At 39.7% G+C, this 22,587-nt stretch overlaps 1 protein-coding gene across 12 annotated transcripts in view; it reads left to right on the forward strand.

Moving 5' to 3' along the window:
• Positions 1-22,587, forward strand: part of dst (dystonin) — a 116,752-nt gene that overhangs the window by 77,153 nt on the left and 17,012 nt on the right. For all 12 annotated transcript variants that reach the window (XM_060871887.1, XM_060871875.1, XM_060871878.1 and 9 more), the window contains 31 exons: positions 389-565; positions 1,081-1,204; positions 1,414-1,622; positions 2,003-2,320; positions 2,439-2,605; positions 2,804-2,960; positions 4,129-4,255; positions 4,378-4,431; positions 4,641-4,876; positions 4,992-5,121; positions 5,318-5,517; positions 5,837-6,332; positions 6,593-8,061; positions 14,778-14,939; positions 15,051-15,221; positions 15,432-15,598; positions 15,957-16,116; positions 16,370-16,696; positions 16,854-16,938; positions 17,531-17,772; positions 17,901-18,107; positions 18,378-18,497; positions 18,601-18,708; positions 18,788-19,006; positions 19,318-19,521; positions 20,187-20,418; positions 20,500-20,726; positions 21,018-21,140; positions 21,390-21,491; positions 21,910-22,011; positions 22,398-22,571. In XM_060871887.1, coding sequence (XP_060727870.1) covers positions 389-565; positions 1,081-1,204; positions 1,414-1,622; positions 2,003-2,320; positions 2,439-2,605; positions 2,804-2,960; positions 4,129-4,255; positions 4,378-4,431; positions 4,641-4,876; positions 4,992-5,121; positions 5,318-5,517; positions 5,837-6,332; positions 6,593-8,061; positions 14,778-14,939; positions 15,051-15,221; positions 15,432-15,598; positions 15,957-16,116; positions 16,370-16,696; positions 16,854-16,938; positions 17,531-17,772; positions 17,901-18,107; positions 18,378-18,497; positions 18,601-18,708; positions 18,788-19,006; positions 19,318-19,521; positions 20,187-20,418; positions 20,500-20,726; positions 21,018-21,140; positions 21,390-21,491; positions 21,910-22,011; positions 22,398-22,571 — 6,996 coding nt within the window. The remainder of the gene's footprint in view (positions 1-388; positions 566-1,080; positions 1,205-1,413; positions 1,623-2,002; positions 2,321-2,438; positions 2,606-2,803; positions 2,961-4,128; positions 4,256-4,377; positions 4,432-4,640; positions 4,877-4,991; positions 5,122-5,317; positions 5,518-5,836; positions 6,333-6,592; positions 8,062-14,777; positions 14,940-15,050; positions 15,222-15,431; positions 15,599-15,956; positions 16,117-16,369; positions 16,697-16,853; positions 16,939-17,530; positions 17,773-17,900; positions 18,108-18,377; positions 18,498-18,600; positions 18,709-18,787; positions 19,007-19,317; positions 19,522-20,186; positions 20,419-20,499; positions 20,727-21,017; positions 21,141-21,389; positions 21,492-21,909; positions 22,012-22,397; positions 22,572-22,587) is intronic.

Consider the following 22,587-nt stretch of genomic DNA (forward strand, 5'->3'; position numbering starts at 1 on the left):
ATTTAGCTTCATCTCTGAATAAAATAAGTGAAGTAAATTGAACCTTTGTTATTTGAAGAACACAAAAAAAACTTAAAAATTACCAAAATGTTTCACTAATGCACACATCACATTTTTTTGTGACCAAGAAATTCTTATGATCAAAATATAACTCAGATTCTCAAATATAATATTAAGGAGATATTCTAATAGAAATATAGAAACCAAATCATTATTTGCATTATAGGAGAATTACAAATGAAACTAGAACTTTATAAATATGGCAGTGCCTATAAAAATAATAGGACAAAACACCGTGAGACAGAGATACATCATTAGAGAGATCTTAAATGTTAAGACTTGAGCACATGCATATCGTGTACTTATAACGAACTCTTCTTTGTTTCAGTGCAACCAGCTTGGAAACAATCTCAAAGATGTTGTAGAGAAGTACAAGAAATACGAAGATGCTGCAAGTTGCCTGTTGTCATGGCTCAATAGTTCTGAGGCAGATGCGAGAAGGCAGCAGTCTGAACCTATTGCTGCAGACCCCCAAATACTCCAGAGACAACTGGAAGAGACTAAGGCATGAGAAAGAGACACACACTGTTGTCATCATTCACAGCTATGTTACTGACGTCAAAACATTTACATCTAGAACAGACAACACAGAATGGAAATGCTGCTCTCACACTCACTCTTCACAATTTGCTCATAGTCCCAAGCAGGCTGCAAGATCATCACACTGCTGAGCAGACACACTATAAACATGTACACGTTATTTTTAAATAAACACACAACAGCATGACCCATACAAACCACTTAAAGCTTCTGTCAAACGAGCAGAGACTAGTGATTTTTGTAAATTAGCCAGCTTGCTCCAACACAGGTTACCTGTATTAATGCTCTATGCTCATACTGTATGCTTGCAATTAATATGATGGTAAAGTGATATCAAGATGTTTTAACTTTTTTATGAACCATTTTTAAGGCTTCGGTTGACTGATTACTCAACCTTGTCCAATTAATTCATTTGTGAATTATTTTATCTTACATTACAAATATTCTGATGATGATTAGGGATTTTCTTGTCTGTCTCAGGCTCTTCAAGGGCAGACCACAGGCCATCAGGTGGCTCTTGAGACACTACGCAAAACAGCAGATGCCCTTATCACAGCAGAGGGAGATCTACTAAACAACAAGGATGAGCTTCAGGAAGCAGTCGGTGGGTCATACTTTCTCAAATCTCAAGTACTATTATAACCTTTAAAGTAAAACTCTGTCCAATAAAAATATTTCAACTTAAATAGCTTTCAAAATACAATATTATAATATTGTACAATTACGCTGTTGCAGTTTTACAGGCTATTACAGTGCTCATGACTGAAATGGTTTGTGTTATCCATGCTTGAACTGTCTCTAAACTGTTTTTAGATGACATTGTGGAAAGGTACGATAACTTGTCCAAGTCAGTGAGTGACCGGAATGAGAAGCTGCAGGTGACGTTAACACGCTCGCTCAGTGTACAGGATGGTCTGGATGAGATGATGAACTGGATGAAGAGGGTGGAGGAAAATGTTGGGGAGGGATTAAAAGTGCCCCTAGACTCAGCTGCTATTGCAGATGCACTCAGCAAAGAGGCAGTATGTTGCTTTTCCTCACCAATAAAATGTTCTTATGACATTTTTATTACAGATTTATTATAGTAGTTGTTAAAAAATAATTTCTGTTGTCTGAATTTTCCCTCTGCACAAACTGGTCCACACAACAGCCATTAGCAAATGGATTAATCAAACTAGTTGAATTATAGTTTATGCAACCTCAATGATAACCCTAAAGAGAATTTAACATCTCATTAGTAATGCATATCAGAATTTACATAAAAACATACATATGTTAAAAAGAAAATTAAATCCTGAAATTAAGAAAAAAAAAAATCGCCTCTTGTATGAACAGCAGCATGATTGCCTGTGTAGACAAGAAAGAAAGAGATCATCACGTGACCACAATTTTTAATGCACAGGCTCTGGAGCAGGACATGTCTAGCAGGCAGAGCAGTATCTCCACTATGAAGGCCAAAGTGAAGAAGTTTGTTGAAACTGCAGAGCCAGCAGCAGCCGCTGCTCTCCAGACAAAGATGGAAGGACTGACCCAACGCTTTGATAATGCCTGTGAGAAGCACAAGCAGAAAATCTCACAAATGGAGCAGTTAAAGGACAAGGTAGAACAGTTTGAGAAGACATCTGAGAAGGTCCAGGGGTTTGTGCTGAAACATTCACATGCTCTCTATGAGACTGATGGACCTGGGAAAAATGTAAATGAGCTCTCTCAGCTGGTGCAGGTAATCCCCAAGCTACGTACTTAAGGAATATTCTCTATAATGGACCCTTTCAGATTAAGACAATTTAATTAATGTGTAGTTTAATTGTTTTTAAAATATTCCAAATTTCTTTTTGTAGGATATAAATGTAGAGTTGGCTGAACACGTGAAGGACATGGAAACACTGAACTTGTTAGCGAAGGAGCTTTCTAACTCTGGCCCAGAGGGAAGCACAGCGCTAATTCAGGGCAAGATGGCAAACCTGTCTAACACATTTAATACCTTTAAGGATACTGTTAAAGAGAAGTGAGTGTCCTTCTGTGTAAGAATTAACTTTGACGTCTGATCTGTGTTTTTTTTATTGTGTGAGAATGAATACAAGATTCATTCCAATGTAATGGCAGAAAATATAATGAATGCCACCTGCATGGTTGGCCTCATTAGTGGGCATACTGCTGTGTCATGAGAACGTAACAGTATGTGTGTGGATGTTGTATATTACAGAGAGGAGGAAGTATTGTCTTGCCAGGACCAGCTGGGTGAGTTCAAAGTAGCTGCAGGGGTGCTGATGAAGTGGCTGGAGGAGACAAAAGAACAAGTGCCTTTGGTTCAGCCCAACTGTAGTGAACAGGGCCTGGGAAATGACGTGAAGAAAGTCAATGTAAGTGTAACCTCTTCACTCTTTCCCACACAGGTGACAGTTTGCTTGCGTTAAAAAATAAATAAATAAAGAGCATTTATTTCTGTTTAGAGAAAACAATGTAGTAGAGGTGGGAATTGGAACTGGGATCCCATGGGACCCCATAAAAGTCGTGGGAAAGGGTGCTTTTAGTCTGAGGCAAAGACAGGAGCAGGCAGGCAGATATGACGCTCTTGGGGAAAAGAAAGGTCACGTTAATTAACATGTAATAGTGGTGGATACGGCATGATGTGACATGTTTACCACATCTTGTAAAAATTGGGCTTTGCTTAGTGCTCGTCAGGGTTTTAGTGGTTTGTATTTGCTTATATTTATAGAAAAAGAACCTTTTGCATTCATCATAAAATATAGCAGCATATACAGACTTGCCTTGCTTTTAATTTGGCCATTACCTGAATGCAGCCTGGTGTGGGAGAGAAAGAAATGGTGGACGAGTGGGTGCAGAGCAACAGCAACATAATCTAATAAGAGAGAAGAACCAGACGCAGCTCGGAAAATATTCCCCTCGTTTTCTATTCTTTCCTAATGCTTGGATGTTAATTATCTTATGAATTATGTCCCAATATACGGTCACTCTTATTTTCCATGAACATTGCAGCTGCATAGCGAAAAAATTGACCTTGACCATCTGTCCGCAACAAATACCCCATGTCCTACAATACAGTAATATTGCTACTGAATTGTAACATGGGCTTAATTATGTGTTAATAAAATTCTTATTGACTGTTATTAGTTGTGCAACTGCTCGTAATAAACCATTTTCATGTTGTCTTGAAACACGTTTCCAAGCAGCACAATTAGACTGATACACTTTGCTAGAATTGATGCGTATGTATCGTTGCCAGTGTTACCTGTTAACAGTCCTAGAAATAATTCCCCAGATCAAATTTACATCATGTATATTTGTACAAATTGTGCACAAATAAGATGAAATATTTGAGCTGCATTAAAACAACAATATAAAACAACTGCTTTTTATAAGTTGTCAGAAAGCATATTGAATAGCCTCCTCTTTCTTGATAACATTAAAATGAACTCTCTCCTATTAATTTAGGGAAAGTTAACAAGATGCATTTTTTGCATTCTTGCTGTTTACACTGCTTTACAAGCCAGATTTCTCTCTCTACAGGGCTTGCTAGAAGAATGGACTGCTAAAGCTCCTGCTGTCCAAGACATAAATAGCAAAGGGTCTGCACTGTGTACCCTAATCAGTGTTTTGACATCACCAGCCAAAGCCAGAATGCATCATAAACCAGGTATTCCCAGATATTATTTTTAGGAATTTATGAGCACACTTATTGTGCCTCTCTGTCCAAGGCAGTGTTTCCAGTATGATCTTAAATAAATGAAATGTGATGAAATTTCTTTTACTGCCTAGGTTCAGCAGTCAGTAATGGCTCAGGTCCAGGAGCTTCATATCTGACGAACAATGGTAAAGTTCAGTTTTTTTTTAATGTTGTATTCCTTGTCTGAAAACCTAAAATTGCATATAATACAATTTCTGCACAAATTCTCAAATAATAATACAAATCTGTTGGTGGTCACGCAGTTTGTATATATTTCGATTCTAAGAGGCAAACCAAATGTTGTTTATTTGACATATTTGATAGGGCAGATGAATTGTTTCTGTGCTGTTTATAGAGCTGATTCTGGTGGAGCAGAACATGTCCAGCATCAATGAAGATTATAGCAGCCTTGGGGAGCTGCTGAAGACCAGGTCTTCAGAGCTGAGTGGGCTGTTGCTAAAGGTCCAAGGGGTCCAGAATGAGGCTCAGTCAACACTGCAGTGGCTGGAGAACATGAAGAAAACAGCTGTATCTTGGAACTCTGAGCCAGCAGGCAAAGATACAATGAAAATTCAAATCGAACGGCAGAAAGTAAGTACACTTACAATTTACTTTCACTAAATTACGTATAGCTGTTTTCACATAAACGCATTCAAATGATGTTTAAGTATGTATTAAGTACTAAAGTTTAATTGATATTTTTTAGGCTTATGAGGAAAATATGCTCCAGAAACAGCAACAGTACCAAGAGCTGAGGAAGACGTTACTCCACCTGATAGAGGAAAGCCCTGATTCACCTGAGGCAGAAAAATGGAAGAACATGCTGAAACAGATAGGTATATGCATACTGTGAAATCTTCATTTAAAATGAAATCTATTCCATTCTAATCCAACTTTCAAAACCCTAGTGTTGACCAGGTGCAAATCTTCATTCCATGAGTCTTCTGTTCCTTCATGTAAAAGCTCTTAGTTGCAATACTCCCATGTAAGACATTCTGAGTGATGCCGCCAGTGCTGTGCTCCATTTTACAGATGCAGGATGGGAGGAGGTCAAGGGATCTGTGGAGAACAGGAAACAGCATCTGGAGGAGTCATCCCGCATGCTGGAGCTCTTCCAGACTAACCAACCTCAGCTCTCTCAATGGCTTCTGGAGAAAGATCTGATGATGAGTGTTCTGGGCCCTTTATCTATGGACCCCAATATGCTAAACATGCAGAAGCAGCAGGTCCAGGTAAGGGTACTACAGCAGAAATACAGTTAGAAGAAAGCTACTGCATTCGATAAATAGTGTATAATACGTACTGACCTTGCCAACCTTTGTGCATTTTAACCTCGTGCCGCGATTTAGCACTTAACAATACAAGAGGGGCTTCATTTTCAACAGAATAAAACAGATGATGAGACATTTTTTATAAATCTTGGCAGGGCTGTACTTAAGTATCCTAAAATATATAGCAGGCAATTTTACATATTTGAAAAGACAAAACCAGTTTAATTGAACTATGAATTGAACCTGAACATAGTGAACAATATTTCTAACTGAATCCTAGATTCTTCTGAAAGAGTTCGAAGGCCGCAAACCTCAGTACGAGCAGCTGAACGAAGCCGCCATGGTTATCAGTTCTGCATCAGGAAATCAAGACCCTACTGGAGAGAAGGTAAAGAAACAGCTGGATGCCATCACCCAGAAGTGGCAGGCTCTGACAAGTCAGCTGTCTGACCGCGATGCCCTCATTCAGCAAGCTGTGGGTAAGACCACTCAGTTCCAGGATCTTCTGCGGCAGCTAGGGGAGAGTGCAGCAGATCTGGAGCTTCAGCTAAATGGCCAGCAGACCCTCAGCACACAGCCTGATGCTGTCAAGAAGCAGCTAGAAGCCACTAATGCTGTCCTGGCTAAGCTATGCGAAGAGAAGAAGAGGCTAAAGGAGGCAGAAAGTCTGTGCTCTGAACTTTCAGCTCTAGTTACTGAGGAGTATCTCCGAGCCAACCTCACAGCACAGCTGGAAAGCATCTCCAAGCCCTTTAAGATCCTTGAAGACAAAGCAGGTTTGTTGGGTTACATACACTGGCCAGTGTATTATGAATAATGTGTGGAAATGTGTAATTGTTTACATTTACAATGACTACTCAGACTTTTACACATCATGTCTGTTTGTGTTCATTTGCTCAAAAGCTCCCTTTACTGTCTCACGATCACATTAAGAGACCTCACATTTGTAACCCGTTAAAGTCTGGTACAGTCGAGTTTTGGAATAGATCAGAATTACCTTTGCTTATCTAATCTTGTGGTCTAATTATTTTTTCAGGCAAGCGGATTCAACATCTCACCTCCACCTTTGCAAGCTCTCAAGAATTCCATCGAACATCGAAAGACTTCCAGGGCTGGATAGAGCAAATGTTTAAGGAGCAGGCTAAGCCTCAGTCAGTTTCAGCCAAGGAGGAGACTCTGTTACAAAGTCTAAGGGAGCACATTGCTATCCAGAGTGCACTGAGTGAACAAGAGGAACAATACAACAACATTATGCGGGAAGCAGAGGCTCTCCTACAGAACACGGAGGGAGAGGAAAAGTTGGCCCTCCAAGGACAGCTCTCAGCCCTTAGGTCCAACTGGGAGAAAGTAAAGCGGGGTGCCATGGAGAGAGCAGAAAAGCTCAATGTTGCTATTGAGAGAGCCAAAAAATACAAGGAACATGCAGAGAGCTTGGGAACTTGGCTGCAGGAGTGTGAAGACAGGAGCAACAAGGCAAAGTTCAGTGTAGATCCTGTAGAAGTAGAAAACTCCCTCTCACAGGTAAAGGCCATCCAGCGGGATGTGGACAAACATCGTGGTCAGATGGAGCTGCTGAATGTAGCTGCTGACAGCCTTCTAGAAGTGGCCACAGCAGATGTTGATGATTTGCAGGAAGAGAAGATTATTATTGGGAACAACATGGATAAGTTGATTGAAGGGTTGCAGCTAAAGAAAGAAACTCTTGAGAAGCTCTCACAGAAGTTGAAAGAGTTCAGTGACACAGACAAAGAAATTTCAGACCAAATGGAGGGTGCCAGAAAGCAACTAGAATATCACTCTGGTCTTGGTGAACAAGGTTATAGTAACAAGAACCTAACCAACATGAAGGCTCAGCAGAAAAACCTAGAGGGTGTCCAGAACCAGATAGAGAACCTTAAAAGCATAGCTCAAAGTTTAATTGTGGATGTACCAGAAGTTGAAGGGGTGGTAGATCTCCTCCTTCAGGCAGACACGTTGGAGAAAGAGCACAGCTCCATCAGTAAAGCAATTGAAGACAAATGCAACACATTGGAGAACAAACTGCAGGGCATTGGACAATTTCAGGACAACATTCGAGAGATGTTCACCACCTTTGCAGACCTGGATGATGAATTGGATAGTATGGGCCCAGTAGCCAGAGACCTGAAAACTCTACAAGACCAAGAAGGAACTATCCAAAACTTTGTGACAAAACTCCAGGATCTGATCAACAATACAGCTTGTGCCAGAGAAAACTGCAAGAAGATGCTTGAGTCAGAGGTCTCACCAGATCTACTGGGTCTGAAGAGAGACTTGGAGGCCCTGAGCAAGCAAAGTGGCAAATTGATGGACCGGGCCATTGGGAGGAAAGAGCAGGTTGAGGAAACACTGAGACATTTGCAGGAGTTTTATCACAAGCTGGACACTTTTACAACTCAAGTGGCTGGTGCAGAAGAGCAAGAAGAATCCCAAGGACCAGTTGGAATGGAGACAGATTTTATTAACCAGCAGCTGGAGGCTTTTAAGGTAAGATGTATGTTGGTCTGTTTGCTTTTGTTGTGAGAGAAAACCAAATTTGCTTCTCATCTATTAATAGAGTCATTATGTTCAAGATGGCTGACTATATGTACACACAATTCTTTTGTTCTCGTGTGAGCCTTATTTATCCTAAAAGAATAATGATATGGCTTCAAAAACGTTATATATAAGAACAGCCTCTGTCTTTTTGTTTTTGATGAAATACTATATCAGGCATAAACATGTGCAACATGTTAGGGCATGCTATATGTTCTGTGTGGTCGTTTATTCAAAGGACACTGTACAGGATTATAATAAGTCCAGTGGTTGGGCTAGACTTTTCCCTGCATCAGTTTTGTAATGAGCTGTATCTGCTTCTATTTTGTATACATTATATGGCCAAAAGTGTGTGAATACCTAAATATTGATCATACCATTCCATTTCTCTAAGCTAACCCATGTTCATGAAGCTCCACCCTAAGAATATACAGTGGTATAGAGTCGCTATCAAATGACTGACGCATTCAAACACAAACAAGCTTTCAAGACAAGAATGAAATAAAACAAAATTTTCCAGATGGGTTTTCTCAGCTAATTAATACACTTCTGCTGAGGCCATAGCTTAAAGCTTTTTTCAAATGTTCTTCATATCTTCCAGATTATTTGTAAGAAGTAAGAAACGAAAGCAAATCTTGAATGTTACACTCTTAATAGACAACCTCAGTAGTGTGACATATTGTGGCCACATGCTAGTTTATGCTATGAGATGCCCCTTTCAGTTCGTCAGTGAGCATCTGCTGGTAACAAAAGAGTCCCTGCCCATTGGCTCTTTGTTGTTGGAGAACATTCAGCCAGCAGGGAGTCGATGTGGGTCTGGGTGTAGTAGTGACCCAGTGTGCTCCTGTTTCATTCTGTCTCTGCCAACAGTCCATTGCTTAAAATGAAAAGATTTCATTTCATTTTATCTAAATCTTTATCATGTTTAACATTTAGAACCATTCTTAAGATTGTATTTTGACATTATCCTCATAACTTATATATTTTTTATTTGGTCAATTCAGATTAAAATGAATCATATACTGTAGGCTTCATTATTTCAAATTCCTTTAGAATAGCTTCATGGTAAGAGAGAGATTATTGGCAACTTTAGCAGTATACAACTTCAGCGTCTGCTTAGACGTCCCTTCTTTATCTGTATAGACCATGTGGTTTCCTGGCAGGATTGAAAGCTATATTTCATGGCCCCAAACATCAAACATATTCTGCTGGTGTTAGAGGAATTTCTTGATGTCTGGTATGTTCAAGGGATGTGAGATTTAAACTCCTTTGCAGTAAATCTGCAGTACCTTATATTTCAGAATGCAGTATAAAACCTATTAATATATGTTTTCTTTTGAAGTAACGAATTCATAATTTAAACAATGCATGTAAAGCACAAATATAGACAATAAAATATGTAATTTGTGTGAAAGGAGCATTTGTGTTTCAGTTATCAGCTGCAGCTGATCATTGGAGACTCATGCTGCCTTTCTTTTGTCTTGCATCTGTGTATCTTGGGGCTCCACGCTGCTACCTCAGCTGCTGGGTCAATATCATTATTGTTCTCAGTGACCCAGTCATTTAAGTCAGAAATTAACCGGATCAATAAATCACTAAAAAGACAGTGCAAGAGTTGGCATTTTTTTGCCGGCTGCTCGGACTATTCAGACTGTCATTAGTACAGAATGAGTTGCAGCAGAATTCCCCTGTGAAGTAAACACAATGAGCAATTCTAATGGATTCAGCTCATGCTTATTGCTTGATCTGGCTATTCAGTGAATTTATTGAATCTCATTCAGTGGCTTTTCATTCTTTTTTACAATAACAATCTTTTTACAATTCTTTCTCCATCTTTTTATATTGTTTATTGTTCCTACAGTGTGTGATAGTATGTGCTCTGTTTAAAGAAGACAGTTTGTTGAGTTTGTACTGGGGAGAACCTGTAGTAGTTTTCCACTACTTGTCCATGACCTCAGTATCTAACCTGAACCTAAAGGTATTTCTCTCAGAATCGTGCTAGAATCTAACAATATAGGTGATGACTGGAAGGAGAAAAAAAGCCTTTTGAAGTGAGATTTGAGTTTAGTCATCATCCCGACTTTGTGAAAACCCCCAAGAGGAAACATGAGCCCCTTGCACCAGTACAACAAGCCTATTTGCACATTGTTGTCTGATCATGACCTTGGAATTTTATAGCGATCCCCTTTCACTTGTCCCAGCAGTGTGGAGTTTGAGGAACACCCAATATTCATGAACTAAACTGAGAGCTCTAAAGCAAGTGTTCAGGACGTACTTTGTTCTCATAAAAAATAGTTGTGTGTTTCATTAACTGGACCTATTGTTTGTGTGAGCCGTGAAAGACACTGTTGACAGAGGATTTTTTTTCCCTTTCCTGTCCTCTTTGTGCTTTGGCATGCATTCTCTCAATAACCAGTTAAAGCTAAATTTTTCCATGCCTGTAATATCAAATCACAATAGTTCACTTTCTTGCTGATATGTTTACTATGAGCTATTTGAGTTGTAACAGTAACAAAGTCTTATCTATAAAGACATAATTACACTTTTAAATTCTATTAGTTGAATCTGTTTTTACAGTAAGCAAGTGAGCCTGTGCCATGACAAATGTGCCACTTTTTTAAGTTCAGTGCCTGGATTATGGCAAAGGTATGTGTGATTCATCCTTACTGTAAATCCCACGGATCATTTTAACCACCTATTCATTGCCAGCTCCACACAAGAATAGCAGACCTTTTTTGAACTCTCACTTCTCTGGAGTTCACATCAATAGAAGATAAAATATATTTTCTTTATATATCATTTTAGTTTAGTTATCATTTTAGTTTAGTGCCTGCTTGTTGGCTAAGAAAGCAAGCACTTGGCTAAGTTTGTAGTATTGTAACCTAGGACCAATACCGCCTTAAACATTCCAGAGTAATTAAGACAATATACAGATGCGTAGATGGCTTATTGCGTGATCATTCCAGAGAAAGAGAAGAAAGTAGGAGAGAGTGAGTATCTGTTTCTTCCCTGTGTGATGTCATGCAGGAAGGAGCTGTTCACTTTTAAAGCTCATTTTCTCCCTTACTAAAGGAGGGAGGGAAAGATATTCTCAGAGCTGAAGATGACTAAGAAGTAAAGTCAAATGGTCCATGCCACAGAGACTGAGGGGGGGAGAATTTAAATAGGGTCAAGCATCTACCAATCAACATGTGCTCTCAGGACAAATGGAGCCGTGGCAGATGTTGCCAGAATAATAAGGAGGGGGCGGGGCCTTGAGCTCATTGCCAGAAGGGTGTATGTCATTGCCGGGTGGACCACAAGAGAGGCAGGAGCAGCTTTGTGTTTATCCTGCAGCCCTGCCGCTTTGTTACAAATTAGAGGATTTGTAGCAGGATGTCACCTTCAAATGGAGATATTTTTGTACGTGTGACCACTCAGGAGAGCATGGAAATACAAGTATTTCTTCCTCTATGGATTTTGTGACGGAACTTAGGACTGAGGAAACAAGCAACAATGGGCAAGTTGTGACAGTGAGGAGATATGGAAACGAATGGTGTTGACTGCATGAAATAGGATATTCTCAAAAAAGAAAAAAGATAGCATTAATAAAAGAGTCCTTTATTGTTGAAAATATCCAGTTCTCAACAACTAAAATTCATTTAGATTGTTGACTTGTTTTTTTATTGAAAATTATAATTTTATAAATTTTGTAAAGTTCTACATATATATTCATGAAATGCTACTTAATGCTATCAAACATTATTTATATTTATTATCCGTGTTGGGCGTTCGCTCAAGATGCACACAGATTATATAGACTTTTTTGCTTTAAGCTGACAGGATTTTTGCACTGAAGAAATACCTCATTTTTAAATTTACTGGATAGTTTTAAGTGTTAAATGTCATCAGAATGGGCAAACCTCTTAGCAGACCTGACTGTCTACAGCAAAATCCCTCATGTGTGGGGAAACCAGAAGAAGAGGACCTGAACATTGATGACTGTTATGTTCCCCAGAGGTCCATTTATGACACTGTGCGTCTGAATGAGCAAATCGACTCTGGTTCGAAAGGGAGTCTGGCCTCCCGGCACTTCATTGGCACTCTGCCTTACAGCCACCGCACTTTGGACATGACCACGCTTTGTGGAAATAGTGTCCCGGCCACCTCTAGCACCTTTGATTTGCACAGCAGGGAAGTAACACGACTGGATGAGCACGTATTTGATGGGTATAAGCTCAACGGAGACATTGTTCGGGGAACTGGTACCATTCTCGGTAGGGTACAGGGTGAGAAGAGAAAGGCTCCACAACCCCACCGTTCTTGGAAAAACTTTGGGCCGGCCAACATCAGCGAGTATGGAACATTATGTGCTTATGGACCAGACCGGCAAGCCCTGGTGCGAGTGGGCGGGGGTAGGAGCATGACCAATTCTTTAACTTCAGAGGATGATTCTGGCCTGTGCAGCCCCACTACAGAGCAAGAACGGAGGAAGCAGCGAGCCGTGATGAGACCAGGTCCAGGTACCAGGAGCCTCTCTTCCACTGATGCTGTTCACTTATCTGATGAGCTGAAACCAGGTCAGTCTGTCAGTTCAGGGCAAGAGGAGTTTCCATTTTCACCTGTCAGAAGTTTGGTACCAACAACAGTGTGTTACACAGACTCTACAAGGCTTGCGGACCAGCACTGTAAAGAAGACACATGTACCATAGATATCGGTGACAAAGAATGCACCGTTTTTAGTGATCCTTACCCAGAATTACAAAGCAGGATTACAAATAGAATACTAAACTCTACTTATAACAGCCAGACCAGGACACTCTCAGGATACGATGAACTGCCCACAGCTGAGCTTTCTGAGGACACATCTCAGGAGGATTGCGAACTGCTAAGTGTGGTTGTGACGCAGCCAGAACAAGTCTCACATTGCTGGATGCCTGCAGAGAAACATGTCACTAAAGATGTTGAATGTTACGAAAATGAACAAAGAGCAACAGAGTCCAAAATGGCCGATTTAGAAGAGTTTTTATTGTCTGTGGAAAGGGAGGCAGCTCTCACCAATGGAATAAAACCGACTATGAATTACATGGGAGACGAGGAGTTAGAGAACTTGTTAACATCCTTAGCAGCATGTTCACAGGTGGATCTCACGGACATGCAGTCCTCACAGGTATATATAAATGAACCTTTTTTTTTTTTTTTAAACAAAACAAAAGACCTTGTCTTTTTTGGTAAGTTACATGATTTAGGATTCCTGGGAAGTTAGATAGTACTGCTCTTGCTTTATCTTATCATGAGCTGGATAAATGATGTTTGGTGCGAGTAATATGTCAGTGACCCCTCTTCTCTGATCCTACACAGATCTGCATTGACTTCAGCTCCTAGACAGAGACTTGTTTTAGACTGTTTGCTATGTTCAGTGGTGGAGACTCTTGCCATAAATGGAATGAGCAAAAGTAAACACCATTCAGTTACACTATAAAGTAGCAGGGACTCCAATAGTGGTTTACTCTGTAAAGAATTTCTGCATTTTCAGCCTTGTATTATGCTGTCGGTGTATGCACATATTTTCTTGCATACTTTCTGAGTTCTGGAAACAGGTTCTGTATTAACATGCACTCATTCGACACTTCCATTGCAACCAGAATCTCTTTAAATAGCCAGTATGATTCGGAAAAAGATTATTTGACTTGGTGTTCTTCAGCAACATTCAGTAAACAACATTCAACAATAAATAAAAAAGTATTAAACTTTTAGCTAAAACAGAATCAAAATCAGCACAGTACCAGTACGTGGTACAGTAACTATAATATCAACAGTAAAAAAAGGTAACAGTAATAGCAGGAATTTATGGACATGAATTTGCAGTGGTAAATTAGATCTGCAAGAGGAGTGTGTGTGCTACTGGAGCCAGTAGTTGGTCTTCCAGAAAGATGCGTTTGTCAGTGGCATAGCATGCAAGTGGAAATTTCTTTGTACCACCTGTGATACGGTAGAATGGAAGAGTAGAACTCTGCTTAGCTCTGGAAGAATACAGACTTAATTTAAGGTCATACAGACCCTTTTATGTGTGCCTACCATGTTAGGACTGTTCATAGGTATACAGACCCTGACAGATGCCTATAAACCCATTCATAAATTCGCCTCTATCCCGTGGCGTAAGGTCATTGGTGGTTCCTTTTGGTTCCTGTGGACAAGCAATAGTCGGTTCATGTTTGAGCAACAGATTGTATGCCTACAAAGTGACTCACATGGTAAGGGATAAAATATCCAATGAGTCTTGATGCAAAGTAGGTGTATACTATAAATTGGTGACTGAATGTATATGAATATGCATCTTTCTAAACCAAGCCGGTCTTTCATATTTCATAAACCGGAGTGTTGATTATAATATACTGAGAACAATGGCTAAGTGACCAAAAGCCTGAGAGTTCAAACAAAGCTTTGTTAGCAGCTGCTAGTGGGTGCTTGGATGGTATTCTTTCTTGGGACTCTATGTGCTAGATAAATAAATGTCCCAAACCTGTATTTATTTTTTGTTTAAACAAGTCTTCAGAATGGCTTTAATCAGTAACTAATCAGGGAGCCATAATAAATTACTGTGTCACTTTAAGCTATGTGTCTTAATGAGATTTGCATCACTGTTTCCACTAAACCTTTGTCATTCTACGCTTTTCTGCTGATTTCAGGTTTTCCAGAAGGAGACGATTGACTCACTGCAAACACAATTGCAAGAGGTGAACTGCATAGGCCAGGGCCTTATTCAGAATGCTTCCAAAGGGACCAACACTACAGCCCTTGAACGTGACCTGGAGGATATCAATATGAGATGGAACACCCTGAATAAAAAGGTTTATAGAAATTAGGGCTCAAACAGCAATTGAAAAATGTCATAAAAATCTTGTAGTGATGTCTTTTGCAATGTTGTAATATCTGAGTTGTTGTGTCGCCATTGCTCTCAGGTAGCAGAGCGTTCAGCTCAGCTTCATGAAGCTTTGCTGCACTGTGGAAGGTTTCAGGATGCTCTTGAGTCCCTGTTCAGCTGGCTTAAAGACACAGAAGAACTGGTGGCTAGTCAGAAGCCTCCGTCAGCAGAGTTTAAAGTGGTCAAAGCACAAATACAAGAACAGAGGGTAAGGGCTTAATAGTTCTTCCAAATTTTGTCTCTCTAAATAGAGTTTTGAATGAGCTCTTGTGACTGCCCTCAAATAAATTTTTGTTTAGCAAATTTCCTCATATAATGCTAGACTTTATTGAGATTTGGAGCTTCTGCATTTTCTAGCTCCATCATGCATATTGTTTTCCTTGTATCCCATATGTTTGTTTTTCTCTGGTTCACTCAGCTCTTACAGAAGCTGCTAGATGATCGCAGACCCACAGTGGAGCTTATTAAGAAGGAAGGGGGGAAAGTGCTAGAGATGGCAGACTCTGTAGATAAGGAGAAGATTGGAAAGGAGATTGATAGCCTGGGGAAGAGATGGGATGCTCTGCTAAAGAAAGCTGAGACCAGGTAAAAATTACGATTTAATATGCTGACCTCAGGAAATCAGTCAGTGAAGAGCCCATCCCTTTTATTTAATAAAAAAATAACCTGACTGCTCAGGGTACTTGAATTAAATGTATATACTGATGGAACTATTTTCTTTTTTCTAGAGTATAACTAAACTGGACTTTCAAACTATATAGAAAGAATTATGTCCAAACCATGGCACGTGGTTATCTAGATATGGCATGTGCAGTGTGTTCTGTTGTGGCTGTATAACGCAATACCATAATAAACAGCATGTTGTGATGGTGTAATTTATATTTCTACATTTACCGTTAATGGCTGATTATGTATGTTGGCATAATGTGTTTTTTCCTGGTAGACGCAAACAGTGTGAGAGCATCTTGGGTGTGGCTCAACAGTTCCATGAGACCTTAGAGCCACTAACAGAGTGGCTAACTGCTACAGAGAAATGCCTGACCACGTCCGAGCCCATCGGCACCCAGACCTCTAAGCTTGAAGAGCAGATCTCCCAACATAAGGTATGTGCATAAGTGAGATCCTTTCATGCCTGTTATGAGTAGAATTTTTATTTTAAAGACCCATCTGGTTTGATTCTTTTGTAGTAGCTTTATGCTATTGTTACATTTGTTCTTTTATCACTTTGTGTTCTGTGTTTGATTGTATTTATGTTTATTTTCTCTTGATTTTTCTCATTCTCTTTATGTTGGGATCGTCATCCCTCTACCCATACGTTTCGCCCCATCTACTCCATTTGCCATTTGTTCTAATCAGGCTTTAGAGGAGGAGATTATAGGGCACAGCAAGAGCTTGTACCAGGCAATAAGTCTTGGTCAGGCTCTGCGGTCACTCAGCTGTGTGGATGATAAAGAGCTCATCCAGGCTAAACTGGACAGCACTCAGGGCAGCTACATCGAGTTGCAGGAACGCTGCCGCATGAAGGCTGAGCTGCTACAGCGGGCCCTGGCTAACGCACGGCTGTTTGGAGAGGACGAAGTAGCACTCATGAACTGGCTGGATGAAATACATGGCAGATTGAACCACATCTCTGTCCAGGATTATGCACCGGCTATACTGGCAAAACAGCATGCTGACCAGCTGGTAGAACAGACCTCCTCCTCTTCAGTCTTCATTTTTTTCACCTTTAATTTATACTTTACTTTACTGGCTCCATTAATATGATTTATGTGTTTAGTTAAGTCATGTGTGGTCATTTTGTAATTTGTGATTAGGGTTAATTCACATGTTCTATGTTTAGGCACTTCATGAAGATATTGAGTTAAGGAGGCAGCATGTTGAACAGGCCTTACAGAATGGACTTGAGCTGCTCAAACAGACCACAGGCAAGGCTTTATTTATTTGTTTATTCCAAACTATCAAAAGAGTATTTGTTCATTAATTAGATCACAATGATTCTGAATGGTCAGAAAGTGTTTTTTTTTTATTTTATTTTTTTTAATAAGTGCACAGCTTTATAAGTACCTGCTTTTCATAACATACAGGACTGTTCATAGCAGACGCTCCAAATAAATTGCTTTAAAATTGTTTTCTATAATGAGATGTTTGTTTAGAGAGATTTTTATTTAGCTGAATTCTGTGAGTAAACATGTATCTTTGGAAGAAGTCTCTAGTGCCAGGGCTTTGAAGCTGTAAAGAAGCTTGTACAGAAACATTTTGCTTCTGATATATACATAATTCAAGAAAACATTTTCTTTCTTTTTTTTTTTTTTAAACATTTATTTATAAACTTTTTCAAAGCATTAACAAAAAGTTTGATACAGTTTCAGTTATGGCTTTTCCCCCCTTTATAGCCCTTTCCACCAAAGTAATTAACCATACATTATGTAAAGGTTAACACAATAATTATACTAATAATAAAAATAAATAAATAAATAAATAAAGAAGCCATTTTCAAAGCCCTTCCCTTTATTGCAGGTGATGAAGTTGTTGTCATTCAGGGCAAACTGGATGGAATAAAGACAAGATATGCTGACATAAGCACAATGAGTAGTGATGTAATGAAGACCCTGGACAAGGCTCTGTCTCTGGCCAACAAGGTACAACACACGCACGAGGATCTGCACATCTGGTTGGAGAAAGTGGAGTCTGAATTGGCCACGTTTGGAGCTCAGGAACCAGTGGGAGAGCAACTCACTCAGGTGCAAGAGAGGCAGAAAGTGAGTACTCTTGCTAAAGAGGAAGGAAGGCTAGATTAGATTCAATCTGAATGCATTTGAGTGTGAATCAGTACAAGTATACATTACAGACACGTAGAACATTTATATTTACTGTCTTTCATACCCAGGCATTACTGAAGGAGGTTCAAGCACACAAGTCATTAGTAGATACACTGAATGAAGTTAGCAGTGCTCTTCTAGAACTGGTTCCATGGCGTGCCCGAGAGGGGCTTGACAAACTGATCACAGAGGACAATGAGCGCTACAGGTCAGCAAGTGATGCCATCTCTCAGCATGTGGACCAGACTGGAGCTGCCATTTTAAAATCACAGCAGGTAAAGTGCTGCAAAAATGTAAATTCTAACAAAATAGACCATGTCCAGCAGATTACTAGATGCCTGTTGGATTTGCCACAAGAACAGCAATTAAGAAAATCAATGACTGCCCATTAAAAGCTTCTGGCCGCTACACTACAATTACTCTGTCCAGTCATTTTCAAATATGTGATGTGCATTTTTACAGTAAAAATTCCATGAAGACGCCCAGTGATTATTTCTGCATCATTTTTATAATCGTGTTTAATGCTTTTGGGTTCTGCTGTTCAGTTTGAGCAGGCTGCAGACACTGAATTAGCCTGGCTGACTGAAGCAGAAAAGAAGTTGTCGTCTCTAGGGGACATCAAGCTGGAGGTAGAAAAGACTGCAGCTCAGCTGCAGGCTCAAAAGGTCAGTCTGATGCCTTTGGGTCATTAGAGGTGTATTCATCATAAACAGCAAATTTGTGTACGTGAGGCACATACCATCAACAAAAGTGCTCTCTGTGTTCAAGGGCTTCTCCATGGACATTATGAGACATAAAGATGCTGTGGATGATCTCACTAAGACGGGAGAGGCAATAATGAACAGCAAAGATGAGACTGAGAAACTGTCTCTGAAGGTAAAAAAAATCAATGTCAATAAATACAAGCATAGTGTACAAACTCCTTTTTTGGGTATGTGACGAATGTCTTTTGCAGGCTAAGATCCAGGCCCTCGTGGAGAAATACAACTCTGTGAGTCAGTTGAACTCAGAACGCTGTCTGCAGCTGGAGAGAGTGCATTCCCTGGCTTGCCAGTTCTGGGAGACCTATGAGGAGCTGTGGCCATGGCTGCAGGAGACACGGGCCAACTTCACCCAGCTCCCTTCACCTGCCATTGAGTACGAGACTCTCAGACAGCAACAGGAGGAACTGCGTGTAAGAAATTTCTGAAGACCTCAAGATATTAAGTTAAATCCTTATAGTTTTATTGTTTATTTTTAAATTGTACACAAATAATTTTCAGTTCATGTTAAGAATAACACGATGAAGAAAGGTCTTTTTAAAGGTGGTTTCAGATTAGACCTGACATCAGTAGGCTTTTCAGTATCCTGTGCCATAATTATTACTTAGATGTTTAATAGCTGAGACCAATATACCATTTTTGTTTCTATAAAATAAAAAACTCAGCCCCAAAATCTCTTTAGAAATTGTATACACATATTTATTTATTTATTTATTGCTTTTAGCAACTGAGGGAACTGATTGCAGAGCATAAGCCTCACATAGACAAGATGAACAAAACAGGTCCTCAGCTGGTCGAGATCAGTCCACTGGAGGGTGAGCCCATCAGGGAGAAATTCCAGGTCATAGACAAGTTGTATGCACAGCTTAAAGCAGATGTGAAGCATCGAGCTGCTGCCCTTGATGAGGCCATCTCTCAGTCTACACAGGTTTGTGTTGAGTCTTTACTACTGCTTTCTTTGTAGCTTCATTACTAAAACAACAATCTAGGACTCCTTGTAATTGACACTTTTTTTTTTCATTTTCTTACATGTGGTGCCCAGCTTTATTTAAGTCAGCCATATGACAAGCAGCATTATTTGATTATACATACAGTATAGGTAGATTAATGCCATGTTCTCAATGTGGAGCTCTGGAAAATTGAGAACGCCTATTTTAATGAGTTAAATGCCTCAATTTCTGTTTGCTTTTGTCAGAATGTCTCCAAGTTCCAAAGTTCTTTCATGTCCAAAATCAAAGGTGACAGCTTGTTAATGAAGCGTGCAATGTGAACCCTTTGATAGAAGTAAATCTTTAAACACTATGTAGCCTGTCTTTTTTTTTTAGCAACAAAGGATATATCAGTCATGACCTCACTGATATGGCCAGGAGGAAATTTGAGGCCTGATACAATTTCCACTAAGAAACTTCCTTCCGAATTGATGTTTAACATGCCTACAAGTGATTACCTGCTGTAGTGAAAGGTTTCTTGATTGGTTCTGTTGAAAGACTTAACCACTATGTGATTACCCTACTGCTTATGGCTTCAGCAATAGTATATTCTAACTGGTGTTTGGAAGTTTGCTCTTTTAATGTTGCCATTTTTTTCTCCTAGTTCCATGATAAGATTGACCCCATGTTGGAGTCTCTGAATCGTATAGCGGAGCGTTTGCGTCAGCCACCCTCCATCTCTGTGGAAGTGGAAAAGATTCGTGAGCAGATTTCTGAGAACAAAGCAGTGAATATGGACTTGGAGAAGCTGCAACCATCTTATGAAACTTTGAAGCAGAGAGGGGAGGAAATGATCACTCGCTCAGAGGGCGCAGACAAGGACCTGTCAGCCAAAGGTAAGCATTTAGCTTTAAAATATAAAACAACAACAGTAACAATCTGCAGTCATCTAAAGGTAAGCATTTGTTTATTCAAAGCGGTACAAGACAAACTGGATCAGATGGTGTTCGTGTGGAGTGACATCCATGCTCTGCTGGAGGAGAGGGAGGCTAAACTTCTGGATGTGATGGACCTGGCTGAGAAGTTCTGGTGTGATCACTGTGCTCTCATCATTACGATCAAAGACACACAGGACTTGCTCAAAGACCTGGAAGAACCTGGAGTCGACCCCTCTGTTGTTAAACAGCAACAGGAGTCTGTAGAGGTCAATGAGCATTTACATCTTGTTCAATAAAATGTACAGCTTAGATTAAAAGCATTCATTCTAAAGGTCAAACAGTTATTAAATGTGATAATTCTATTACTTGGTTCAGTGTCTGATGAAAAGAAAGAATCTATACTAGTGAGATGGAAATATATCGATTGAAATTCAGTATCGATTGTCCTGGTTTAATGGAGCATCCATTGGCTGTTAAGGAACAAAGTATGCGTGTGTTTATATTTAAAAGGAAGTAGTCTGTTTATGATTTCTCATGGTGAACTTTACTGACTAAAGGGTTACCGAGAGGAGATTGACGGTCTTCAGGATGAACTGAATGTGGTCCAGAATCTCGGGGCAGAGCTGATGACAGCCTGTGGAGAACCAGACAAACCTGTGATTAAAAAGAGCATTGATGAGGTAACATCAGTAAAACTATATAAAGAAGCATACAAATTCAGAAAGGTTGTGTCAATGTGTCTGTGTTTCAGCACATTCACTGAAACACATCTGTGTTTCAGCACATCACATTCATATTCAGTAATACTACATAATAAATTACCATGGCCTATTATTAGGATATTTTTAATTATGAATTTTGTCATATTTGTTAATTTTGAGTGAAGTTCTCACTGCTTAGAAAGCGTGTTCATCCGCTCTGCTTGCTAGGTGAACATGGCATGGGAAACTCTGAATAAGACATGGAAAGAACGAGTGGACAGACTTGAGGAGGCCATGCAAGCTGCTGTACAGTTCCAGGATGGTCTTCAGGTACAGTGTGCCACACAATTTCTCTGTAAGCTTTTTCCACAAGCATCGAAGTAAAATGTTAAAGTAAAACCTATTAGAATAAATAAACAATAAAGAAATACAAAAAATGCAACAAACTTTAAGTAATACATTTTCCTATTTATTACAAAGGTTTCTTACTTAAGGCAATTGATTTAGTTTAAAGGAGTTTCAGAACCCCTGTTTGAATTTAACTAGTATTTACTCAAAAGCTGTTTTGAGTAAAAAAGCTGACATGACATAGGAAAGCATTACATATTGTACTGCAGACTCACAGAGGTTAAGGCTCAATTCAGTTTTCCCACGCTCCATTATTGTAGCTTCTGAACTGAGGATATATTGCAACCTGAGTTTGCATTGTGGTAATACACGTCATTAACATTTCATTCTTTCGCTACAGGGCATGTTTGACTGGGTGGATATTTTGGCGAGTAAACTGGATTCCATGTCACCTGTCGGCACAGACCTGGAAACTGTGAAACAGCAGATTGAGGAACTCAAGGTATTCCTTTACCATGTTATATGGATTTTACCATGAATATATGGACGTTAAACCCTCAACACACCGGCCTAGTATTATTGGTCATGTGTGGTTTATACAGACAAAGCATGTAAACACGTGTCCGTGATCACACCCACCCATGGATTGTCTTTATTTTTTTGTTTGATAATGCAGTGAGCATACAGGCCAAATACCAGCTGTGTTTATACAGTCGACTGTCATGCTCTCCTAGAAGTAGTTCAAAGATGTATTGTCTAGTGAGAGTTGAACAAACCTAAACCCTCTCTTTATTGTTGCGCTGCTGGCATGGCCATATTTTTATGGACTATTCAGTGAAGAGATGTTGAACATGCATCGCATTTTCCTCAATGTTTGTATTTCCACAGGAGTTTAAAGGTGAGGCTTACCAGCTTCAGATTGAAATGGAGAGGCTGAATCACCAGGCAGGACTGCTGCTGAAAAAAGTACTGGATGAAGAAGACCGCATTGCCATTCAGGAGCCTATGAATGAACTCAAAATGCTTTGGGAGAACCTTGACGACAAGGTCATCAACAGACAGGTAAGGCTTCTCTTAC

This window comes from Tachysurus vachellii, chromosome 6 (genome assembly GCF_030014155.1).
Source record: "Tachysurus vachellii isolate PV-2020 chromosome 6, HZAU_Pvac_v1, whole genome shotgun sequence".
NCBI lineage: Eukaryota > Metazoa > Chordata > Actinopteri > Siluriformes > Bagridae > Tachysurus > Tachysurus vachellii.